The sequence below is a fragment of the Trachypithecus francoisi genome, unplaced genomic scaffold (assembly GCF_009764315.1).
Source record: "Trachypithecus francoisi isolate TF-2019V2 unplaced genomic scaffold, Tfra_2.0 Lachesis_group0, whole genome shotgun sequence".
In the NCBI taxonomy this organism is placed as follows: Eukaryota; Metazoa; Chordata; class Mammalia; order Primates; family Cercopithecidae; genus Trachypithecus; species Trachypithecus francoisi.
This window is the reverse complement of record NW_022681453.1, coordinates 17,061,553-17,079,738: the sequence shown is the minus strand read 5'-3', so window position 1 is coordinate 17,079,738 and position 18,186 is coordinate 17,061,553. Positions and strand designations below refer to the sequence as shown.

General features: G+C 47.4%; 2 protein-coding genes across 8 annotated transcripts in view; both read left to right on the top strand.

Moving 5' to 3' along the window:
• USP4 (ubiquitin specific peptidase 4) overlaps window positions 1-18,186 on the top strand; it is a 73,248-nt gene that overhangs the window by 18,314 nt on the left and 36,748 nt on the right. For 5 of the 7 annotated variants that reach the window (XM_033207176.1, XM_033207190.1, XM_033207200.1 and 2 more), the window contains exons 5-8: window positions 300-445; window positions 576-637; window positions 14,441-14,581; window positions 15,363-15,480. In XM_033207176.1, coding sequence (XP_033063067.1) covers window positions 300-445; window positions 576-637; window positions 14,441-14,581; window positions 15,363-15,480 — 467 coding nt within the window. Of the gene's footprint in view, window positions 1-299; window positions 446-575; window positions 638-6,327; window positions 6,380-14,440; window positions 14,582-15,362; window positions 15,481-18,186 lie in introns of those variants that run through there. The other 2 variants (XM_033207185.1, XM_033207215.1) reach the window with 2 other exon arrangements.
• On the top strand, window positions 6,415-7,310 carry LOC117081408 (Sjoegren syndrome nuclear autoantigen 1 homolog). Its single transcript, XM_033207256.1, has one exon. It carries the CDS (start codon window positions 6,450-6,452, stop codon window positions 6,810-6,812), a length of 363 nt encoding a protein of 120 aa, XP_033063147.1. The 5' UTR covers window positions 6,415-6,449; the 3' UTR covers window positions 6,813-7,310.

Sequence of the window (18,186 nt, the reverse complement as noted above, 5' to 3'; positions counted from 1 at the left end):
GCGGAGCTAGCTTTTGAAGCCATATCTGAGTTAACTCCAAAGATAAGCTTTCTCACTTTCTATGTTGCTTTTGCGCTGTAAATGAGAGACAAACATTAGAGAAGAAGCACAGGGAGACTTTCCAGGCGTATGAGTGCAAGAGGCCACCCATGGGAGATGATTGATTTTAGGAGTTATCGGGGTTGAACCAGAGCACCTGTGAGCATCTGAAAAGAAGGAGGATGAGCATTAGTTTGCCATGGCTGTCTTTAGCCTTGCATGTGGACAAAGCCCCAAGTGATATTTCTGCCTGTTCCTAGCAACCATCGAGAAAGAGATGCGGAAGCTGTTCAACATCCCTGCGGAGCGTGAAACACGGCTCTGGAACAAATACATGAGCAACACCTACGAGCAGTTGAGCAAGCTAGACAACACTGTCCAGGATGCTGGGCTATACCAGGGTCAGGTAGGAGGGCCCACGCCATTCCCCAGCAGGTAGCTCTGCCCAGGGTGTGTGGCCAGATTCTTTTTGCTTCTTAGCATGTTGGAAACGCAGTGGTTTGAACTCTCCTCATTTGGTTTCCCCTTTTACTCAGGTGCTAGTAATTGAGCCTCAAAATGAAGATGGCACATGGCCCAGGCAGACCTTGCAGCCAAAGTAAGTGAATTTTTTCTCCCTTGTCATAGGCTCACATGTGCAAAAGAGACAGTCTTTCCTAAGGCAGTACTTGTACTAAGAAAAATTGTTCTGATTTAGATGAAAAACGCCTATTTTGTATATCCAGAGTTCCTGCTTCTGGATGAAGACCCTGGCTTTTGGTAGCAGGGCAGCATCTAAGGGAAACCTGTCAGGATATCTCAGCAAGGTGGCGAGCCTCTCCTCGTGGAGAATGAGAAAAGGAGGAAGGGATCTGAGGGATCAAGTCTAAGGTTGCTGCTCTACCAAGAGGTTGCTTTGTTTTTGTCATGCTTTTATTTTCTTCACCTGTAGTTAGAGGCCTTGATGGATAAGAGGAGGGCTAAGGCATGGGGTTTCATATGACTTAAAAGTGATAGTTGGCCGGGCGCGGTGGCTCAAGCCTGTAATCCCAGCACTTTGGGAGGCCGAGGTGGGCGGATCACAAGGTCAGGAGATCGAGACCATCCTGGCTAACACGGTGAAACCCCGTCTCTACTAAAAAATACAAAAAACTAGCCGGGCGAGGTGGCGGGCGCCTGTAGTCCCAGCTACTCAGGAGGCTGAGGCAGGAGAATGGCGTGAACCCGGGAGGCGGAGCTTGCAGTGAGCTGAGATCTGGCCAGTGCACTCCAGCTTGGGTGACAGAGCAGACTCCGTCTCAAAAAAAAAAAAAAAAAAAAAAAAGTGATAGTTGAGGCCTGAACACGGTGGCTCATGCCTGTAATCTCAGCACTTTGAGAGGTCGAGGCAGGTGGATCACCTGAGGCCAGGAGTTCGAGACCAGCCTGGCCAACATGGTAAAACCCTGTCTCTACTAAAAATACAAAAATTAGCCAGGCTTGGTGGCAGGCACCTGTAATCCCAGCTACTCGGGAGGCTGAGGCTCAAAAGTCACTTGAATCCAGGAGGTAAAGGTTGCAGTGAGCTGAGATCGCACCATTTCACTCCAACCTGAGTGACAGTGCAAGACTCTGACCCCAAAAAAAACAACAAAAGTGATAGCTTGATTACACCTGTTTCTGCCCAGTGGCCTGTTACTCTTTGTTGCCCTGGGAGCTTGCTGGGTGAATTGTTCAGCTACAAAACTTGGACTAAAGATACATCGTCTCAGGAGATGTTCATGTGGTATGTGGAACTGTGCATGTTCCTAGAAAGGGAGATAAAGAAGTGATGAATTTTCCTTATGGTATAAGTTTTGGAAATTATATCTGTGTTCCAGTAGTTATGGGAACAATGTTGCGCTCTGTCCTTTTCCCTCTGTCAGGCCTTGGACTGTGACCATTACATAGTAGTGGTGCTCCTAGCTCATTTGAGAACCATGAAAACTATGAGTTCTTAAGAGAAGAAATGTTAGACCCCTGGAGTTCAATCATGGACTCCAGTTTAAGAAACCCTGGGTGCCAGTTGTTGACAAGATGAATAAAATCGCTGTGGTAGGCATAGCTGTGCTCATCTTCACCCTGAGATATCCATATCCTAATTCCTAGAGTCAGTTTCAGAATCTCTCACTATGTCAGGTGACATGTCAAAAGGGACTTTGCAGATGGGATTAAGCATGATGGTGAGTGCCTGTAGTCCCAGCTACCTGACAGGCTCAGATGGGAGCGTTGCTTGAGTCCAGGAATTTGAGGCTGCAGTGAGCTATGATTCCACCATTGCACTCCTGCCTGGGTGACAGCAAGACCCCATCTCTCTTTTTTTTCAAAAAAGGCTAGCGCGGTGGCTCATGCCTGTAATCCCAGCACTTTGGGAGGCCGAGGTGGGCTGAGCACCTGAGGTTGGTAGTTCGAGACCAGCCTGACCAACATGGAGAAACCCCGTCTCTACTAAAAATACAAAATTAGCCAGGCGTGGTGGTGCATGTCTATAATTTCAGCTACTTGGGAGGCTGAGGCATGAGAATGGTGTTTGCAGTGAGCCTAGATCATGCCACTGCACTCCAACTTGGGCAATAGAGTGAGACTCTGTCTCAGGAAAAAAAAAAAAAAAGGTACAATAATAATAAGCAAGGTTTAAGAAAGCATCTAATATCTGCAATATTCCAGAGATAAGTTCTGGGTAATGCCAGCATAGGTGAGGGGGCAGGAATTAGTATAGAGCAGAGAGAGATGAGAATGTCCAGAACTACTATTCTTGGAGATGAGAAAGGTGAACAATTGTAAGTTCATGTAATTTATGGGGAAAAATAAAAATAGAGATCCTAATAAGTTAATGGAACAACTAATAGAAATGGAAAATTGAATGTATAACTTTGAAACATGCTATGTCAGTTAGGAAAGGCTTCCTGGCAGGTAAGAAAAATCTGCAAATTAGTGTATTAAGCAAGATGGAGGCTTACATCTTTCTGAAAAGAATTTTTGACGTAGGCAGTCAATCCATTGCTGATGTAGCAGCTCCATGGCAGTATTAAACCCAGCTGTTTTGTTTGACAATTTTGCTTTACGGTGTGTGGCTTCTACTTCAAAGATGGCCACTCCTGGTCCAAGGTGACTGCTAGAACTGCAGTAATTAGACCTGCATTCCAGTAGCTGGGAGAGGGAGAAGGGAAGGAGGACCTACCCCTTCCTTTTTAGGACATTTCTCAGATATCATACATCAAACCTTCTTTTACATCTCATTGGCTAATCATATGACAATACCCGGCTTTCAGGAAGGCTGAGATGTACTGTATAGCAGGACTGCATCATGTCCAACTAAAAATTGGGGTTCTCAAACTAAGGAAGGAGGGGAAAATAGCTATCAGGAGGCGACTAGCAAACTGCCACACCTGCAAAAGGAAACTTAATGGAAGGCAAGAATGAAGGGGGAAAAAAACTAAGTAGTATAGTAATTAGAAAACGTGTTAGAACATGTGGAAAAAGGGGGAAAAGAAAACCTGAAATAAGGAGGCTGAATTACATTCGTTTAAGTCTAATAGCAGCATAAGAATCACTGTAGATGAGTTAAATTTACCAACCTAAAGACAAATTCTCAGATCAGACTTTAAAAGACAAATCACACCAGGGATATACAGTGGTGTGTGCCTATAGTCCTAGCTACTTCAGAAGGCTGAGGGAGGAAGCTTGCTTGAGTCCAGGAGTTCAAAGTTACTGTGAGCCATGATTGCATCATTTCTCTCCAGCCTGGGCAACAGAGTGAGACCCTGTCTTTTTTTTTTTTTTTGAGACAGAGTTTCACTCTTGTTGCCCAGGCTGGAGTGCAATGGCACAATCTCGGCTCACCACAACCTCTGCCTCCCAGGTTCAAGCAGTTCTCCTGCCTCAGCCTCCTGAGTAGCTGTGATCACAGGCATGTGCCACCATGCCCAGCTAATTTTGTATTTTTAGTAGAGACAGGGTTTCTCCATGTTGGTCAGGCTGGAGACCCTGTCTCTTAGAAAGAAAAGAGTCAGGCATGGTGACTTATACCTGTAATCCCAGCATTTTGGAAAGCTGAGGTGGGACGATAGGAGTTTAAGACCAGCCTGGTTGGCCGGGCGCGGTGGCTCAAGCCTGTAATCCCAGCACTTTGGGAGGCCGAGACGGGCGGATCATGAGGTCAGGAGATCGAGACCCTCCTGGCTAACACGGTGAAAACCCGTCTCTACTAAAAATACAAAAACTAGCCGGGCGAGGTGGCGGGCGCCTGTAGTCCCAGCTACTCGGAGGCTGAGGCAGGAGAATGGCGTAAACCGGGAGGCGGAGCTTGCAGTGAGCTGAGATCCGGCCACTGCACTCCAGCCTGGGCGACAGAGCGAGACTCCGCCTCAAAAAAAAAAAAAAAAAAAAAAGACCAGCCTGGTCAACATAGCAAGACTCCTGTCTCTACAAATTTTTCTTTTCTTTTTTTTTTTTTTTCCACATGTTCTGAAAATTTTTCTTTTTAAATTAGCTGGGCATGGTAGCTTGTGCCTGCAGTTCCAGCTACTTGGGAGGCTGAGGTGGGAGGATCCCTTGAGCACAGGAGTTTGAGGCTGCAGTGAGCTGTAATTGTGCACTGCACGGCAGCCTGGATGACAGAGCAAGAGCTTGTCTCAAAACACAACACACAAGAAAATAAAACAAGGCTGGGCGCAGTGGCTCATGGCCTGTAATCCCACTTTGGGAGGCCGAGGTGGGTGGATCACTTGAGTTCAGGAGTTCAAGACCAGCCTGGTGAACGTGGCAAGACCCTGTCTCTACTAAAAATACAAAAAATTAGCCAGGAGTGGTGGCGTACACCTGTAATCCCAGCTACTTGGGAGGCTGAGGCAGGAGAATCACTTGAACTCAGGAGGCAGAGGTTGTAGTGAGCCAAGATGGCACCATTGCACTCCAGCGTGCGTGACAGAGCAAGACTCCATCTCAAAAAAAAAAAAAAGAGACCAAACATGTTTAGTAATACATTGTGTGTCAAAGACACAGAGAAGTTGAAATTGAGGGAATGGAAATAGTGGCTCATGCCTGTAATCCCAGCACTTTGGGAGGCCGAGGCAGGCAGATCATGAGGTCAAGAGATCACGACCATCCTGGGCCAACATGGTGAAACCCCATCTCTACTAAAAATACAAAAAAATTAGCTGGATGTGGTGGTGTGCTCTTGTAGTCCCAGCTACTCAGGAGGCTGAGGCAGGAGAATCTCTTGAACCTGGGTGGCGGAGGTTGCAGTGAGCTGAGATCACGCCACTACACTCCAGCCCAGGCGACAGAGCAAGACTCCGTCTCAAAAAATAAAAAGAAACATACATCAAGGGAATATGTTATTGAAGGAAGGGTTAGAACTTTTTAAAAACCTACCAATAAGGTCAGTTTTATATATTTATCTTTTTTGTTTTTTTGAGACAAAGTCTTTCTCTGTCACCCAAGCTGGAATGCAGTGGCATGATCCCCTCCCAAGGTGCTGGAATTACAGGTGTGAGCCACCGCGCCCGGCCTATATATTTCTGTTTATTTATTTATCCCTTAACAGTCCTCCCTCCAATTTAATATATTTCTTGGCAGAGGATAGTAAATGTTTCCATGGATGGATTCCTTGGTGGTTGTTTTTTTTTCTTTTTTTTTTTGAGACGGAGTCTTGCTCTGTCACCCAGGCTGGAGTGCAGTGGCCAGATCTCAGCTCACTGCAAGCTCTGCCTCCCGGGTTCACGCCATTCTCCTGCCTCAGCCTCCCGAGTAGCTGGGACTACAGGCGCCGCCACCTCGCCCGGCTAGTTTTTTGTATTTTTAGTAGAGACGGGGTTTCACCGTGTTAGCCAGGATGGTCTCAATCTCCTGACCTCGTGATCCGCCCGTCTCGGCCTCCCAAAGTGCTGGGATTACAGGCTTGAGCCACCGCGCCCGGCCTCTTTTTTTTTTGTTGTTGTTGTTGTTGTTTTCTTTTTTTTTTTTTTTTTTTTTGAGATGGAGTCTTGCTCTGTCGCCCAGGCTGGAGTGCAGTGGCGCGATCTCAGCTCACTGCAAGCTCTGCCTCCCAGGTTTACACCATTCTCCTGCCTCAGCCTCCCTAGTAGCTGGGACTACAGGCGCCCACCGTCACACCTGGCTAGTTTTTTGTATTTTTAGTAGAGACGGGATTTCACTGTGTTAGCCAGGATGGTCTCGATCTCCTGACCTCGTGATCTGCCTGCCTTGGCCTCCCAAAGTGCTGGGATTACAGGCGTGAGCCACCACGCCCGGCCGTTTTTTTTCTTTTTCTTTTTTTTTTTGAGACAGAGTCTTGCTTAAACCCAGGAGGCAGAGGTTGCAGTGAACTGAGACTTCACCATTGCACTCCAGCCTGGGCGACAAGAGTGAAACTCCATCTCAAAAAAAAAAAAAATAGGAGGCCCTGGGAGATGTTGACCCAGCAGGGCGTGGCGCTGCAGAAGTACAACAACAAGCTGGTCAAATGCGTAGAGGAGCTATGCCAGAAGCAGGAGGAACTGTGCCGGCAGATCCAGCAGGAGGAGGACGAGAAGCAGCGGCTGCAGAATGAGGTGAGGCAGCTGGCAGAAAAGCTGGCCTGCATCAGTGAGAACCTGACATGCAAGACTGCCTCTCTCAGTAAGTTCTACCAGACCATCGCGGAGACGGAGGCCACCTACCTCAAGATGCTGGAGAGCTCCCAGACTTTGCTCAGTGTCCTGAAGAGGGAAGCTGGGAACCTGACCAAGGCTACAGCCTCAGACCACAAAAGTAGCGGTGACAGGGACAGCTGACCAGACCAGCTGACCTGCCTCCGTGTGCCTCTCAACTCAGCCCCAGCAAGTCTGTCCACAGAGTGTCTTCTTCATGGCAGCAGCTCTCTTCTTTCACTGTCTCAGGTGCCAAGAGGGGCAGCTGCCTACCTCCACTGGCAACAGTGACAAGCCCAGGGCACAGCCTGTGGGTCCTGGCTTCTGCTCACACAGGCTGTGGGGATGGTGGGCTCTAGGTCAGCTCTGCAAGGGGCCTGTCTCTGCAGCACCCACACTCCTGGGCTGCCAGGGAGGCCCTGGTTAGTCTGAACACCCTGGGCGTCCTCTCACCTTGTGCCTCCTCAGCCAGCAGAGGCCCAGGGCAGGGTCAAGGGTTCTACTTCATTCCAGAACCCAATCCCAGAAGCCACAGGCTTGCCCCTGTGGCCTGTGACTGTCAATAAACATTATCTTAGGCTGGGCGCGGTGGCTCACGCCTGTTATCCTAGCACTTTGGGAGGCCGAGACGGGCAGATCACGAGGTCGGGAGATCGAGACCATCCTGGCTATAACACGGTGAAACCCCGTCTCTACTGAAATACAAAAAAATTAGAAGGACGTGGTGGCGGGCACCTGTAGTCCCAGCTACTCGGGAGGCTGAGGCAGGAGAATGGCATGAACCCAGGAGGCGGAGCTTGCAGTGAGCTGAGATCTGGCCACTGCACTCCAACCTGGGCGACAGAGTGAGACTCCGTCTCAAAAAAAAAATAAATAAATAAAATAAATAAACTATCTTTGTAAAAATAAATAAATGACTGAATGAATGAGTGAATGAATGAAAAATAAATTAGCCGGGCTTGGTGGCTTACACCTATAATCCTAGCACTTTGGGAGGCTGAAGCGGGCAGATCACTTGAGGCCAGGAGTTCGAGACTAGCCAGACATGGTGGTGTGCACCCCATCTCTACTAAAAATAGAAAAACTGGCCAGGCACGGTGGCTCACGCCTGTAATCCCAGCACTTTGGGAGGCCAAAGTGGGTGGATCACGAGGTCAGGAGATCGAGACCATGGTGAAACCCCATCTCTACTAAAAATACAAAAAAAAAAATTAGCCGGGCGAGGTGGCGGGCGCCTGTAGTCCCAGCTACTCGGGAGGCTGAGGCAGGAGAATGGCGTGAACCCAGGAGGCGGAGCTTGCAGTGAGCCGAGATCGCGCCACTGCACTCCAGCCTGGGGGACAGAGCGAGACTCTGTCTCAAAAAAAAAAAAAATAAATAAATAAATAAATAAATAAACTAGCCAGACATGGTGTGTGCACCTGTAATCCCAGCTACTCGGGAAGCTGAGGCATGAGAATGGCATGAACCCAGGAGGCGGAGCTTGCAGTGAGCTGAGATGGGACTCCTGCACTCCAGCCTGGGTGACAGAATGAGACACTCTCAAAATAAATAAATAAATAGATAAATTAAAAGAGTTTATCATTATCTTAATTATAGTTCCAGGTACCAGACTCTAGATACTTGAGGTCAGTCTTTTTTTTTTTTTTTTTTTGAGATGGTGTCTCGCTCTTATTGCCCAGGCTGGAGTGCAATGGCGCGATCTCGGCTCACCACAACCTCCACCTCTTGGGTTCAAGTGATTCTCCTGCCTCAGCCTCTGAGTACATGGGATTACAGGCATGTGCCACCATGCCCGGCTAATTTTGTATTTTTAGTGGAGATGGGGTTCCTCTGTGTTGGTCAGACTGGTCTCTGACTCCCAACCTCAGGTGATCCGCCTACCTCGGCCTCCCAAAGTGCTGGGATTACAGGCGTGAGCCACCGTGCCTGGCCTAGTCTTAAAAAGATGGACTGATTCTCAGAGCAGCGTTCAGTCTGGAGAATGTCTGAGAAGCAAGTGGAGTGCAGTAGATTAAGGAGGGTAGGCATGGGCTCTGCCTGGTTTGCCCAGAGCCTCACTTTGGGCCTGGGCACAGGGATGTTACAGGTCTCCACCATGGTTTCAGGCACACATTTGAGTTGTAATTGATAATCACCTGACATGCCTTGGGAGCAGGACTTAACAGTAGAAAGGTGCCTGGGAGTCCTGAGGCTTGCCTACAGTGTCTCTTAGGAGCAGAGGTATCCTTGTTTGGAGGCATGTTGTCTGTTTTCAGAGTGTGGCATGAGACCCAGTCACAAATCAGAGTGAGATACTGCCTACCTAATATATATGCCTGAGATTCAGACATTTCCCCTGGCTGCCTATTTTCCAGCCTGTAATACCCAGGGTGTGTTCCACAGTTGCCTGAAGGTCTCGAGACTAGTCCCTGCCCTAGTGCTCAGCATTTCCTAGATTGTAGTAAATTTTCTGAAGAGAAGTTTTGCTTTTGACTTGTCTGTCAAAGATAGAGTATTTCTTAATAGATGGGGTCTTGCTTTGTTGCCCAGATGGGAATGCAATGGCATGATTATAGTTTACTACAACCTCTAACTCCTGGGATCGGGATCCTCTTGGCTTAGCCTCCCGAGTAGCTGGGACTGCAGGCTTGAGCCACCATACCTGGCTTTTTCTGTTTTGTAGAGACAAGGTCAGCCTCCCAAAGTGCTGGGGTTATAAGCATGAACCACTGCACCCAGCCTAAGGATAGAGGTTTTTTTTTTTCTTTCTTTTTTTTTTTTAAATCTTACTGTGTAAATTTTCAAGCACATAAAAAGTATCCTTTTATGCCCTTAATTTGGTTTCTTTTTGATTGAATTTACTATGAAAACTACTGGCAGTATTTTCTAGAATATTTTAAACGTCAAATACAATTTTTCTTTAATTTCTATCATCCAGAAATGTTGTCTTTTTTTTTTTTTTTTTTTTTTGAGGCGGAGTCTTGCTCTGTCGCCCAGGCTGGAGTGCAGTGGCCGGATCTCAGCTCACTGCAAGCTCCGCCTCCCGGGTTCCCGCCATTCTCCTGCCTCAGCCTCCCAAGTAGCTGGGACTACAGGCGCCCGCCACCTCGCCTGGCTAGTTTTTTTTGTATTTTTAGTAGAGACGGGGTTTCACTGTGTTCGCCAGGATGGTCTCGATCTGACCTTATGATCCGCCCGTCTCAGCCTCCCAAAGTGCTGGGATTACAGGCTTGAGCCACCGCGCCCGGCAATGTTGTCTTTTTAAGAAATCGACAGGTCTTGGATATCTCAAATGATTTGTATGGATTTTTGCCCTTTTTTTTTTTTTTTTTTGAGACGGAGTCTCGCTCTGTCGCCCAGGCTGGAGTGCAGTGGCCGGATCTTGGCTCACGGCAAGCTCTGTCTCCCGGGTTAACGCCATTCTCCTGCCTCAGCCTCCCCAGTAGCTGGGACTACAGGCGCCCGCCACCTCGCCTGGCTAGTTTTTTTGTATTTTTTAGTAGAGACGGGGTTTCACCAGGTTAGCCAGGATGGTCTCGATCTCCTGACCTCGTGATCCGCCCGTCTCGGCTTCCCAAAGTGCTGGGATTACAGGCTTGAGCCACCGCGCCCGGCCTGCCCTTTTTAAAAATAAATAAAATAAATAGAGACAGGGTCTCGCTATGTTGACCAGGTTGATCTTGAACTCTTGTCCTCAAGCAGTCTTCCCACCCTGGCCTCCCAAAATGCTAGGATTACAGGCATGAGCCACCAGGCCCGGCTGATTTTTGCCCTTTGAAGCTCAAGAAAATAGATGAGTTACCAATGAATAGTTACTGAAAAGAGGAGTGCCATACCATACATCTTGAGGTTCTGTGCATCAGAATTCGAATTTCACTATTCTGTCTTACCTGCTCTCGGTGCTGAGATGACTGAGTCTGCCATTGCATATCAGACCAGCCTTGGGCAGCAGACTTTCTTTATGCATAAGAGGCTAGGAAATCACATTGGACGTCTCACTGAACAGGATTGAATGCATGCATGCTTAAGTCTCCCATGTGGTGAATGAGAGTACCCTTGACTGTGGTGAATCTCGCTTAGTGCAGCTGCTTGAGTTCTTGGACTCCTTTGCAGCATGAGGATGAAGCTGTGTGAACCAAATCCTCTTTAGGATTAGAGAAGGGTACATTTCCTTATGGGAAGGTGAGAGACTGAGGAGCCCTCATTCTCCCTTGCTGTGACTGCACTGTGGAGCAAACCTCAGTTCAGGTACCTGCTTAGGCCCTATGTAATTTCCTGATGTGCCCACTGCTGGTATACAAGATCATACTTGTTTTTGCTGCCACATTTTTCTTCTCATAGGGAAGCCAAGTTAAGATCAGATCCTATGAGGGTGAGCACTGTGTGCACATCTTCTTAGTCATTTTCTGTATTCTAAAAATAACCTGGTATTCTAGAAGGGAAATCCCAGTTTTATATTTGAAACAATGGAAGAGGATTCACTTTCTTATTTGACTGAGTGCAGTGGCTCATGTATGTAATCCCAGCCCTTTGGGAGGCTGAGGCAGGAGGATTGCTTGAGTCCAGGAGTTTGAGACCAGCCTGGGCAACATAAGGAAACTGTTGCTATGGAGTACAAAAAAAAAAGGTAAAAATTAAAAATTTTAAAATAAGATTTACTTTCTTCCTTATGTCCTTATATAGATTCTAGCAGATTGATGAAATTGATAGCAATTTAAAATTTGGTCAATGAGCCCTTGAATTAATTTGAAAGTAGAAATCTAAAATAAGAGCCTGAAAAATATTAAAACGTGAATTTGAAACAGACAGGTTACAGTGGCAAATTCTAGGCCGGGCGCGGTGGCTCAAGCCTGTAATCCCAGCACGTTGGGAGGCCGAGACGGGCGGATCACGAGGTCAGGAGATCAAGACCATCCTGGCTAACACGGTGAAACCCCATCTACTAAAAAATACAAAAAACTAGCCAGGCAAGATGGCGGGCGCCTGTAGTCCCAGCTACTCGGGAGGCTGAGGCAGGAGAACGGCGTGAACCCGGGAGACGGAGCTTGCAGTGAGCTGAGGTCCGGCCACTGCACTCCAGCCTGGGCCACAGAGCGAGTCTCCGTCTCAAAAACAAAACAAAAAAAAAAAAACAGTGGCAAATTCGAAGGAACAAAATTCTCCATAGAAGGCATAGTGAAACCAAATTGGCATTTTTCTCTTCTCATGTCCTTGTACCCAGCTATTTAATTTGCATCCAGCCTTTTTGGAGAAGGTCATCTCTTATTGCCGTTTTTCTTTTTTTTTGAGATGGGGTTTTGTTCTTGTTGCCCAGGCTGGAGTGCAACGGCACGATCTCGGCTCACTACAGCCTCTGCCTTCTGGGTTCAAGCAGTTCTCCTGCCTCAGCCTCCCAAGTAACTGGGATTACAAGCATGCGCCGCTAGTCCTGGCTAATTTTTTTGTATTTTTAGTAGAGACGGGGTTCCACCATGTTGGTAAGGCTAGACTCGAACTCCTGATCTCAAGTAATCCACCCACCCACCTCAGCCTCCCAAAGTGGTGAGATTACAGGTGTGAGCTACCTCAGCTGGCCTTACTGCCATTTCTCTTTGCCTTTCACTGATAATTCTTAAAATTCAGGGAAGCAGGCCAGATGCGGTGGTTCATGCCTATAATCCCAGCACTTTGGGAGGACAGGGCAGGCAGATCACAAGTCAAGAGATCGAGACCATCCTGGCCAACATGGTGAAACTCTGTCTCTACTAAAAATACAAAAAAATTAGTTGGGTGTGGTGGCACGTGCATGTAGTGCTAGCTACTCGGGAGGCTGAGGCAGGAGAATTGTTTGATCTCGGGAGATGGAGGTTGCAGTGAGCCACGATTGTGCCATTGTACTCCAGCCTGGTGACAGAATGAGACTCCGTCTCAAAAAAAAAAAAAAAAAATTCAGAGAAGTTTATGATTTGTAAATCAAACCAGGATGCTTGAAGATGAACCTTTTGGGGTTTTTTTGTTTGTTTGTTTGTTTGTTGTTGTTGTTGTTGTTGTTTTTGAGACGGAGTCTCGCTCTGTTGCCCAGGCTGGAGTGCAGTGGCCGGATCTCAGCTCACTGCAAGCTCCGCCTCCTGGGTTTACGCCATTCTCCTGCCTCAGCCTCCCAAGTAGCTGGGACTACAGGCGCCCGCCACCTCGCCCGGCTAGTTTTTTTTTTGTATTTTTTAGTAGAGACGGGGTTTCACCGTGTTAGCCAGGATGATCTCGATCTCCTGACCTCGTGATCCGCCCGTCTCGGCCTCCCAAAGTGCTGGGATTACAGGCTTGAGCCACCGCGCCCGGCCTGTTTGTTATTTTTTAAGAGACAGAGTATAACTCTGTCACCCAGGCTGGAGTGCAGTGGTGCGATCTCGGCTCACTGAAACCTCTGCCTCCCGGGTTCAAGCAATTCTTCTGCTCCTCAGCCTCCCCAGTAGCTGGGACTACAGGCACATGCCACCATGCCTGGCTAATTTCTTTATCTTCTTTTCTTTGAGAAAGAGTTTCGCTCTTGTTGCTCAGGCTGGAGTGCAATGGCTGCAGTGCACTCACATTGCAATGTGAACAATCTTGGCTCACTGCAAGTTCCGCCTCCCGGGTTCAAGCAATTCTCCTCAGCCTCCCGAATAGCGCCACTACATCTGGCCAATTTTTTTTTTTTTTTTTTTTGAGATGGCATCTCGCTCTGTCACCAGGCTGGAGTGCAGTGGTGCAATCTTGGCTCACTCCCGGGTTCAAGTGATTCTCCTGCCCCAGCCTCCTGAGTGGCTGGGATTACAGGTGCCCACCACCACGTCCAGATAATTTTTGTATTTTTAGTAGAGACGGGGTTTCACTGTGTCTTGAACTCCTGACCTCATGGCCATACTGGTCTTGAATTTTTGACCTCGTGATCCGCCTGCCTTGGCTTCCCAAAGTGCTGGGATTACAAGGGTGAGCCACCTCACCTGGCCTAATTTTGTATTTGTAGTAGTGACGGGGTTTCTCCATGTTGGTCAGGCTGGTCTCAAACTCCTGACCTCCGGTGATCCATCTGCCTTGGCCTGCCAAAGTGCTGAGATTACAGGTGTGAGCCATTGCGCCCGGCCTGGCTAATTTCCTTTGCATTTTAGTAGAGACAGGTTTCACTGTGTTGCCCAGGCTGGTCTTGAACTCCTGAGCTCAGGCAGTCTGCCTGTCTCGGCCTCCCAAAGTGCTATGGAGTCCAAAAGAAAAAGATAAAAATTAAAATTTTTAAAATAAGATTTACTTTCTTCTTTATGTCCTTATATAGATTCTAGCAGATTGATGAAATTGATAGCAATTTAAAATTTGGGCAATTAGCCCTTGAATTAATTTGAAAGTAGAAATCTAAAATAAGAGCCTAAAAAATATTAAAACATGAGTTTGAAACAAAGAGGTTACAGTGGCAAGTTTGAAGAAACAAAATTCTCCATTGAAGGCATAGTGAAACCAAATTGGCATTTTTCTCTTCTCATGTCCTTATATACAGCTATTTAATTACAGGCATGAGCCACTGCGCCTGACCAGCCTTGTGGTTTTTCACACTGAAAGGGTATATGATGGTGTGGACTGATGTGATACAGGAAGACCAATTAATTTCTGGACTCTCACTTTAAGTTTACCTTGAAGTAGTATGAATACAGGCTTTTTGTAATTTATTTTAACTAACTGAATATGAAGAACATTTATTTCTTGAGAAGCGACCTAAGGCATTAAATAGGGCTTGCTCTTTGCAAAAAGTCAGTAGCATTGTTTCTGCTTCTCTCTCCCAGATCAAGCACTGCGCCTAGCAGAAATTTTACTGCCTCTCCAAAATCATCAGCAAGTCCCTATTCCTCAGTGTCTGCCTCTCCCATTGCAAATGGTGATAGCACTAGCACCTGTGGAATGCACAGTTCCGGTGTCCGCAGGGGGTAAGAGCAGGTCCTTTCATTCTGCTTCCTTTCCCTCTGTCCTTTCCCAGGCTGTATCTTGAGAGCTCATCTGCCGCTACACTAAGCATGGTGGGGTTAGAATTCCTCATGGGAACGTGCTGCATGTAGTTTCTCACTCCATTTCATACCTATAGTAAAGTGTGCTTCCAAGTTCTGATCTGTGCTGCTTGTCCTCCTGTGAGCTGGTGTTTTCCCCACAGCCTACATCACAGGTAGTCTTAGTGTGGGGCGGGGTAGGGGTCTCTGCATTTGTTTATGAAGGGATGGGCTGGCACATATGGCAGAGTAGTTGTGAAGGGACAGTGCTCAGCTGTGGATGGCCGTGATCCTTTCTCCAAGCATTTCGGGCACACATGCCACATGGCACAGATGGGGGAAGAGGGCAAATGAGGTGAGGAAGTGTGCATCAACTTTCAGGGCCAGTCAAGCCTGGTTGTGGCCTGGTGGGTGGTAGCAGATGCAAGCTCTTGATAACTAAAATGGTCCTCCCTTAAGTCACCTGGCAAAATTAGCATTTGCCAAAGCCTAACAGGAAAATTCAAATAGTGTTTCTTTCCTTAAGAATGTGCTTACCAGCTGCTAGTGTGTCAAGTAAAGGGTGGGGCAGGTCTGGAGGGCAGGGGAGGTGGTAGAGGGAATTTACATCATGGGCTTACTACCACACACAAGTTCTAGAGGCCCCCATAGGAGCCTCAAAAAACATCTTGAGGGCATGTGTTATGCACTTGCTTTTATTGCTGATGTGTGTTGTGTTTTCCAGTGGATCTGGCTTTTCTGCTTCGTATAATTGTCAGGAGCCACCATCCTCTCATATACAACCTGGGCTCTGTGGACTTGGAAACCTGGGAAACACCTGCTTCATGAACTCCGCTTTGCAGGTAGAGGAAAGAACTTCCATTCAAATAACACAGCATCTTGAGGTTTGGGTGGAAGCGGCCTGCAAAGACACTGGGTGGATCCTGTCCCAGGAGTCCCTGCCTACCCCTTGTTAGTGCTTCAGTAGTCTCTGCCAGGGCATCTCCCACTAGGTGGTACAGAATGGCTTCATCAGTATTTGTGGACCCCAGATGTCTTTGTAGTCAGTTCTGTGTTTGGTTTTATAGTAAGATTATTTTGAATTTTATTGACTATTGAGGTATGATCTCTCTAGAAAATGTTGGAATGCGGCCGGGCGCGGTGGCTCAAGCCTGTAATCCCAGCACTTTGGGAGGCCGAGACGGGTGGATCACGAGGTCAGGAGATCGAGACCATCCTGGCTAACATGGTGAAACCCCGTCTCTACTAAAAAAAAAAATACAAAAAATTAGCCGGGCGATGTGGCGGGCGCCTGTAGTCCCAGCTACTCGGAGGCTGAGGCGAGAGAATGGCATAAACCGGGAGGCGGAGCTTGCAGTGAGCTGAGATCCGGCCACTGCACTCCAGCCTGGGCGACAGAGCGAGACTCCGTCTCAAAAAAAAAAAAAAAAAAAAGAAAATGTTGGAATGCATCCCTGATTGGTCTCTGATGGGATGAGGAGAACTTATAGCAGGTGATGCCAAGCTCAATTATGCCTTGCTGAAGGCCAACTGCCTTTTCACTAAAAATAACTGTCCTAGCCAGGCGCAGTGGCTCACGCCTGTAATCCCAGCACTTTGGGAAGCCAAGGTGGGTGGATCACCTGAGGTCAGGAGTTTGAGACCAGCTTAGCCAACATGGCAAAACCCCATCTCTACTAAAAATACAAAAATTAGCCAGGTGTGGTGGCACATGCCTGTAATCCCAGCTTCTCGGGAGGCTGAGACAGGAAAATCGCTTGAACCCGGGAGGCAGAGGTTGTAGTGAGCCGAGATTGCACCATTGCACTCCAGCCTGGGCAACAAGAGTGAAACTCTGTTTCCAATTAAAAAAAAAAAAAAATAGCTGTCCCGCCCCATGCTCCTTACTATAGAAACTCCAAAATCCCCTATTTGAAACTTGTTTATTGGCCAGGCACAGTGGTTCACACCTGTAATCACAACCCTTTGGGAGGCTGAGGGAGTAGTATTGCTTGAGGCCAGGAGTTTGAGGCCAGCCTGAGCATCATGGCAAGACCCTGTCTCAAAATGGAAAAGAAAATAAACCTTGTTCATTAATTCATCAAGTATTTATTGGGCATATATTATGTGACACCACTGTAATAGTCATGGGCTGCAAGGAGTTAAAGTCCAGCTTCAAAGTTAGGAGGGCACAGTCCCCAAGACTGCCCTCATTTCCAAAACCAACTGCAAGTTTGCAGGTTTCCAAGACCAGCCTTAGTTTTGATAATTTGTTTAGAAGGAGTCACGGAATTTACTTAGTTATTATACTCATGATAATGGTTTATTGTAGTGAGAGGATGTAAACTAAAATCAGCCAAGGGAAGAGGCATATAGGGCAGAGGTCAGGAGGGTCAAAATGTAGAGCTTCTATTGTTTTCTACCTATGAAGTCAGTCCATGGTACTTTCCTTTTTTTTTTTTTTTTTTTTTGAGACAGCATCTCTCTCCTCTCTCTGTTGTCCAGGCTGGAGTGCAGTGGCGCAATCTTGACTCACTGCAACCTCCGCCTCCCGGGTATAAGCAATTCTCGTGCCTCAGCCTCCTGAGTAGCTGGGATCACAGGCACACACCACCACGCCTGGCTAATTTTTGTATTTTTAGTAGAGACAGGGTTTCACCATGTTGGCTAACCAGGCTGGTCTCAAATTCCCAACCTCAGGTGATCCACCCACCTCAGCCTCCCAAAGTGCTGGGATTACAGGCGTGAGCCACAGTGCCTGGCCAGAACATGGTACTTTCCTGGCATTGATATGTATTGATGCGTATGGAGTGCTGCAAACTATGGAAGCTCACCTGAGCTTCAGTGTCCAGAATTTTTATTGGGGCTTCATCTTATAAATATGATTGACTGGCAGGACGTGGTGGCTCACGCCTGTAATCCCAGCACTTTGGAAGACCGAGGCGGGCAGATCATGAGGTCAAGAGTTTGAGAACAGCTTGGCCAACATAGTGAAACCCTGTCTCTACTAAAAATACAAAAAATTAGCTGGGCATGGTGGCGGGCAACTGTAATCCCAGCTACTTGGGAGGCTGAGGCTGGAGAATCGCTTGAACCTGGGAGGCGGAGGTTGCAGTGAGCCAAGATCATGCCACTACACTCCATCCTGGGTGACAGTGAGAGACTGTGTCTCAAAAAAAAATAAAATAATAAAGTATAAATATGATTGACTAATTACCTAGGTGAACTGGTACCGTATGACCCAAAGCTCCCACCCTAAGTCACATTGTTGGTTTTTCTGGAGTGGCTAGCCCTTCTCACCCTAAGACTAGACTGTGCACTTCTGGTCAGCCTCCTCTCCACCTCCAAAATTGTATTATTAGATTATCCAGTATGACCCAAGGCCCACCGGGCAAACAGACAGTCCTATCAGGCATAACATTCCAGGAGCAAATAGATTACCTCCCAGAAGCCAGGGGCAAAGCTAGACCTGTTTGAGCAAAGCAAAATTCTTTTTTTTTTTTTCTTAGAGGCAGGATCTCTCTGTTGCCAGGCTAGAGTGCAGTGGCATGATCATAACTCACTGTAAC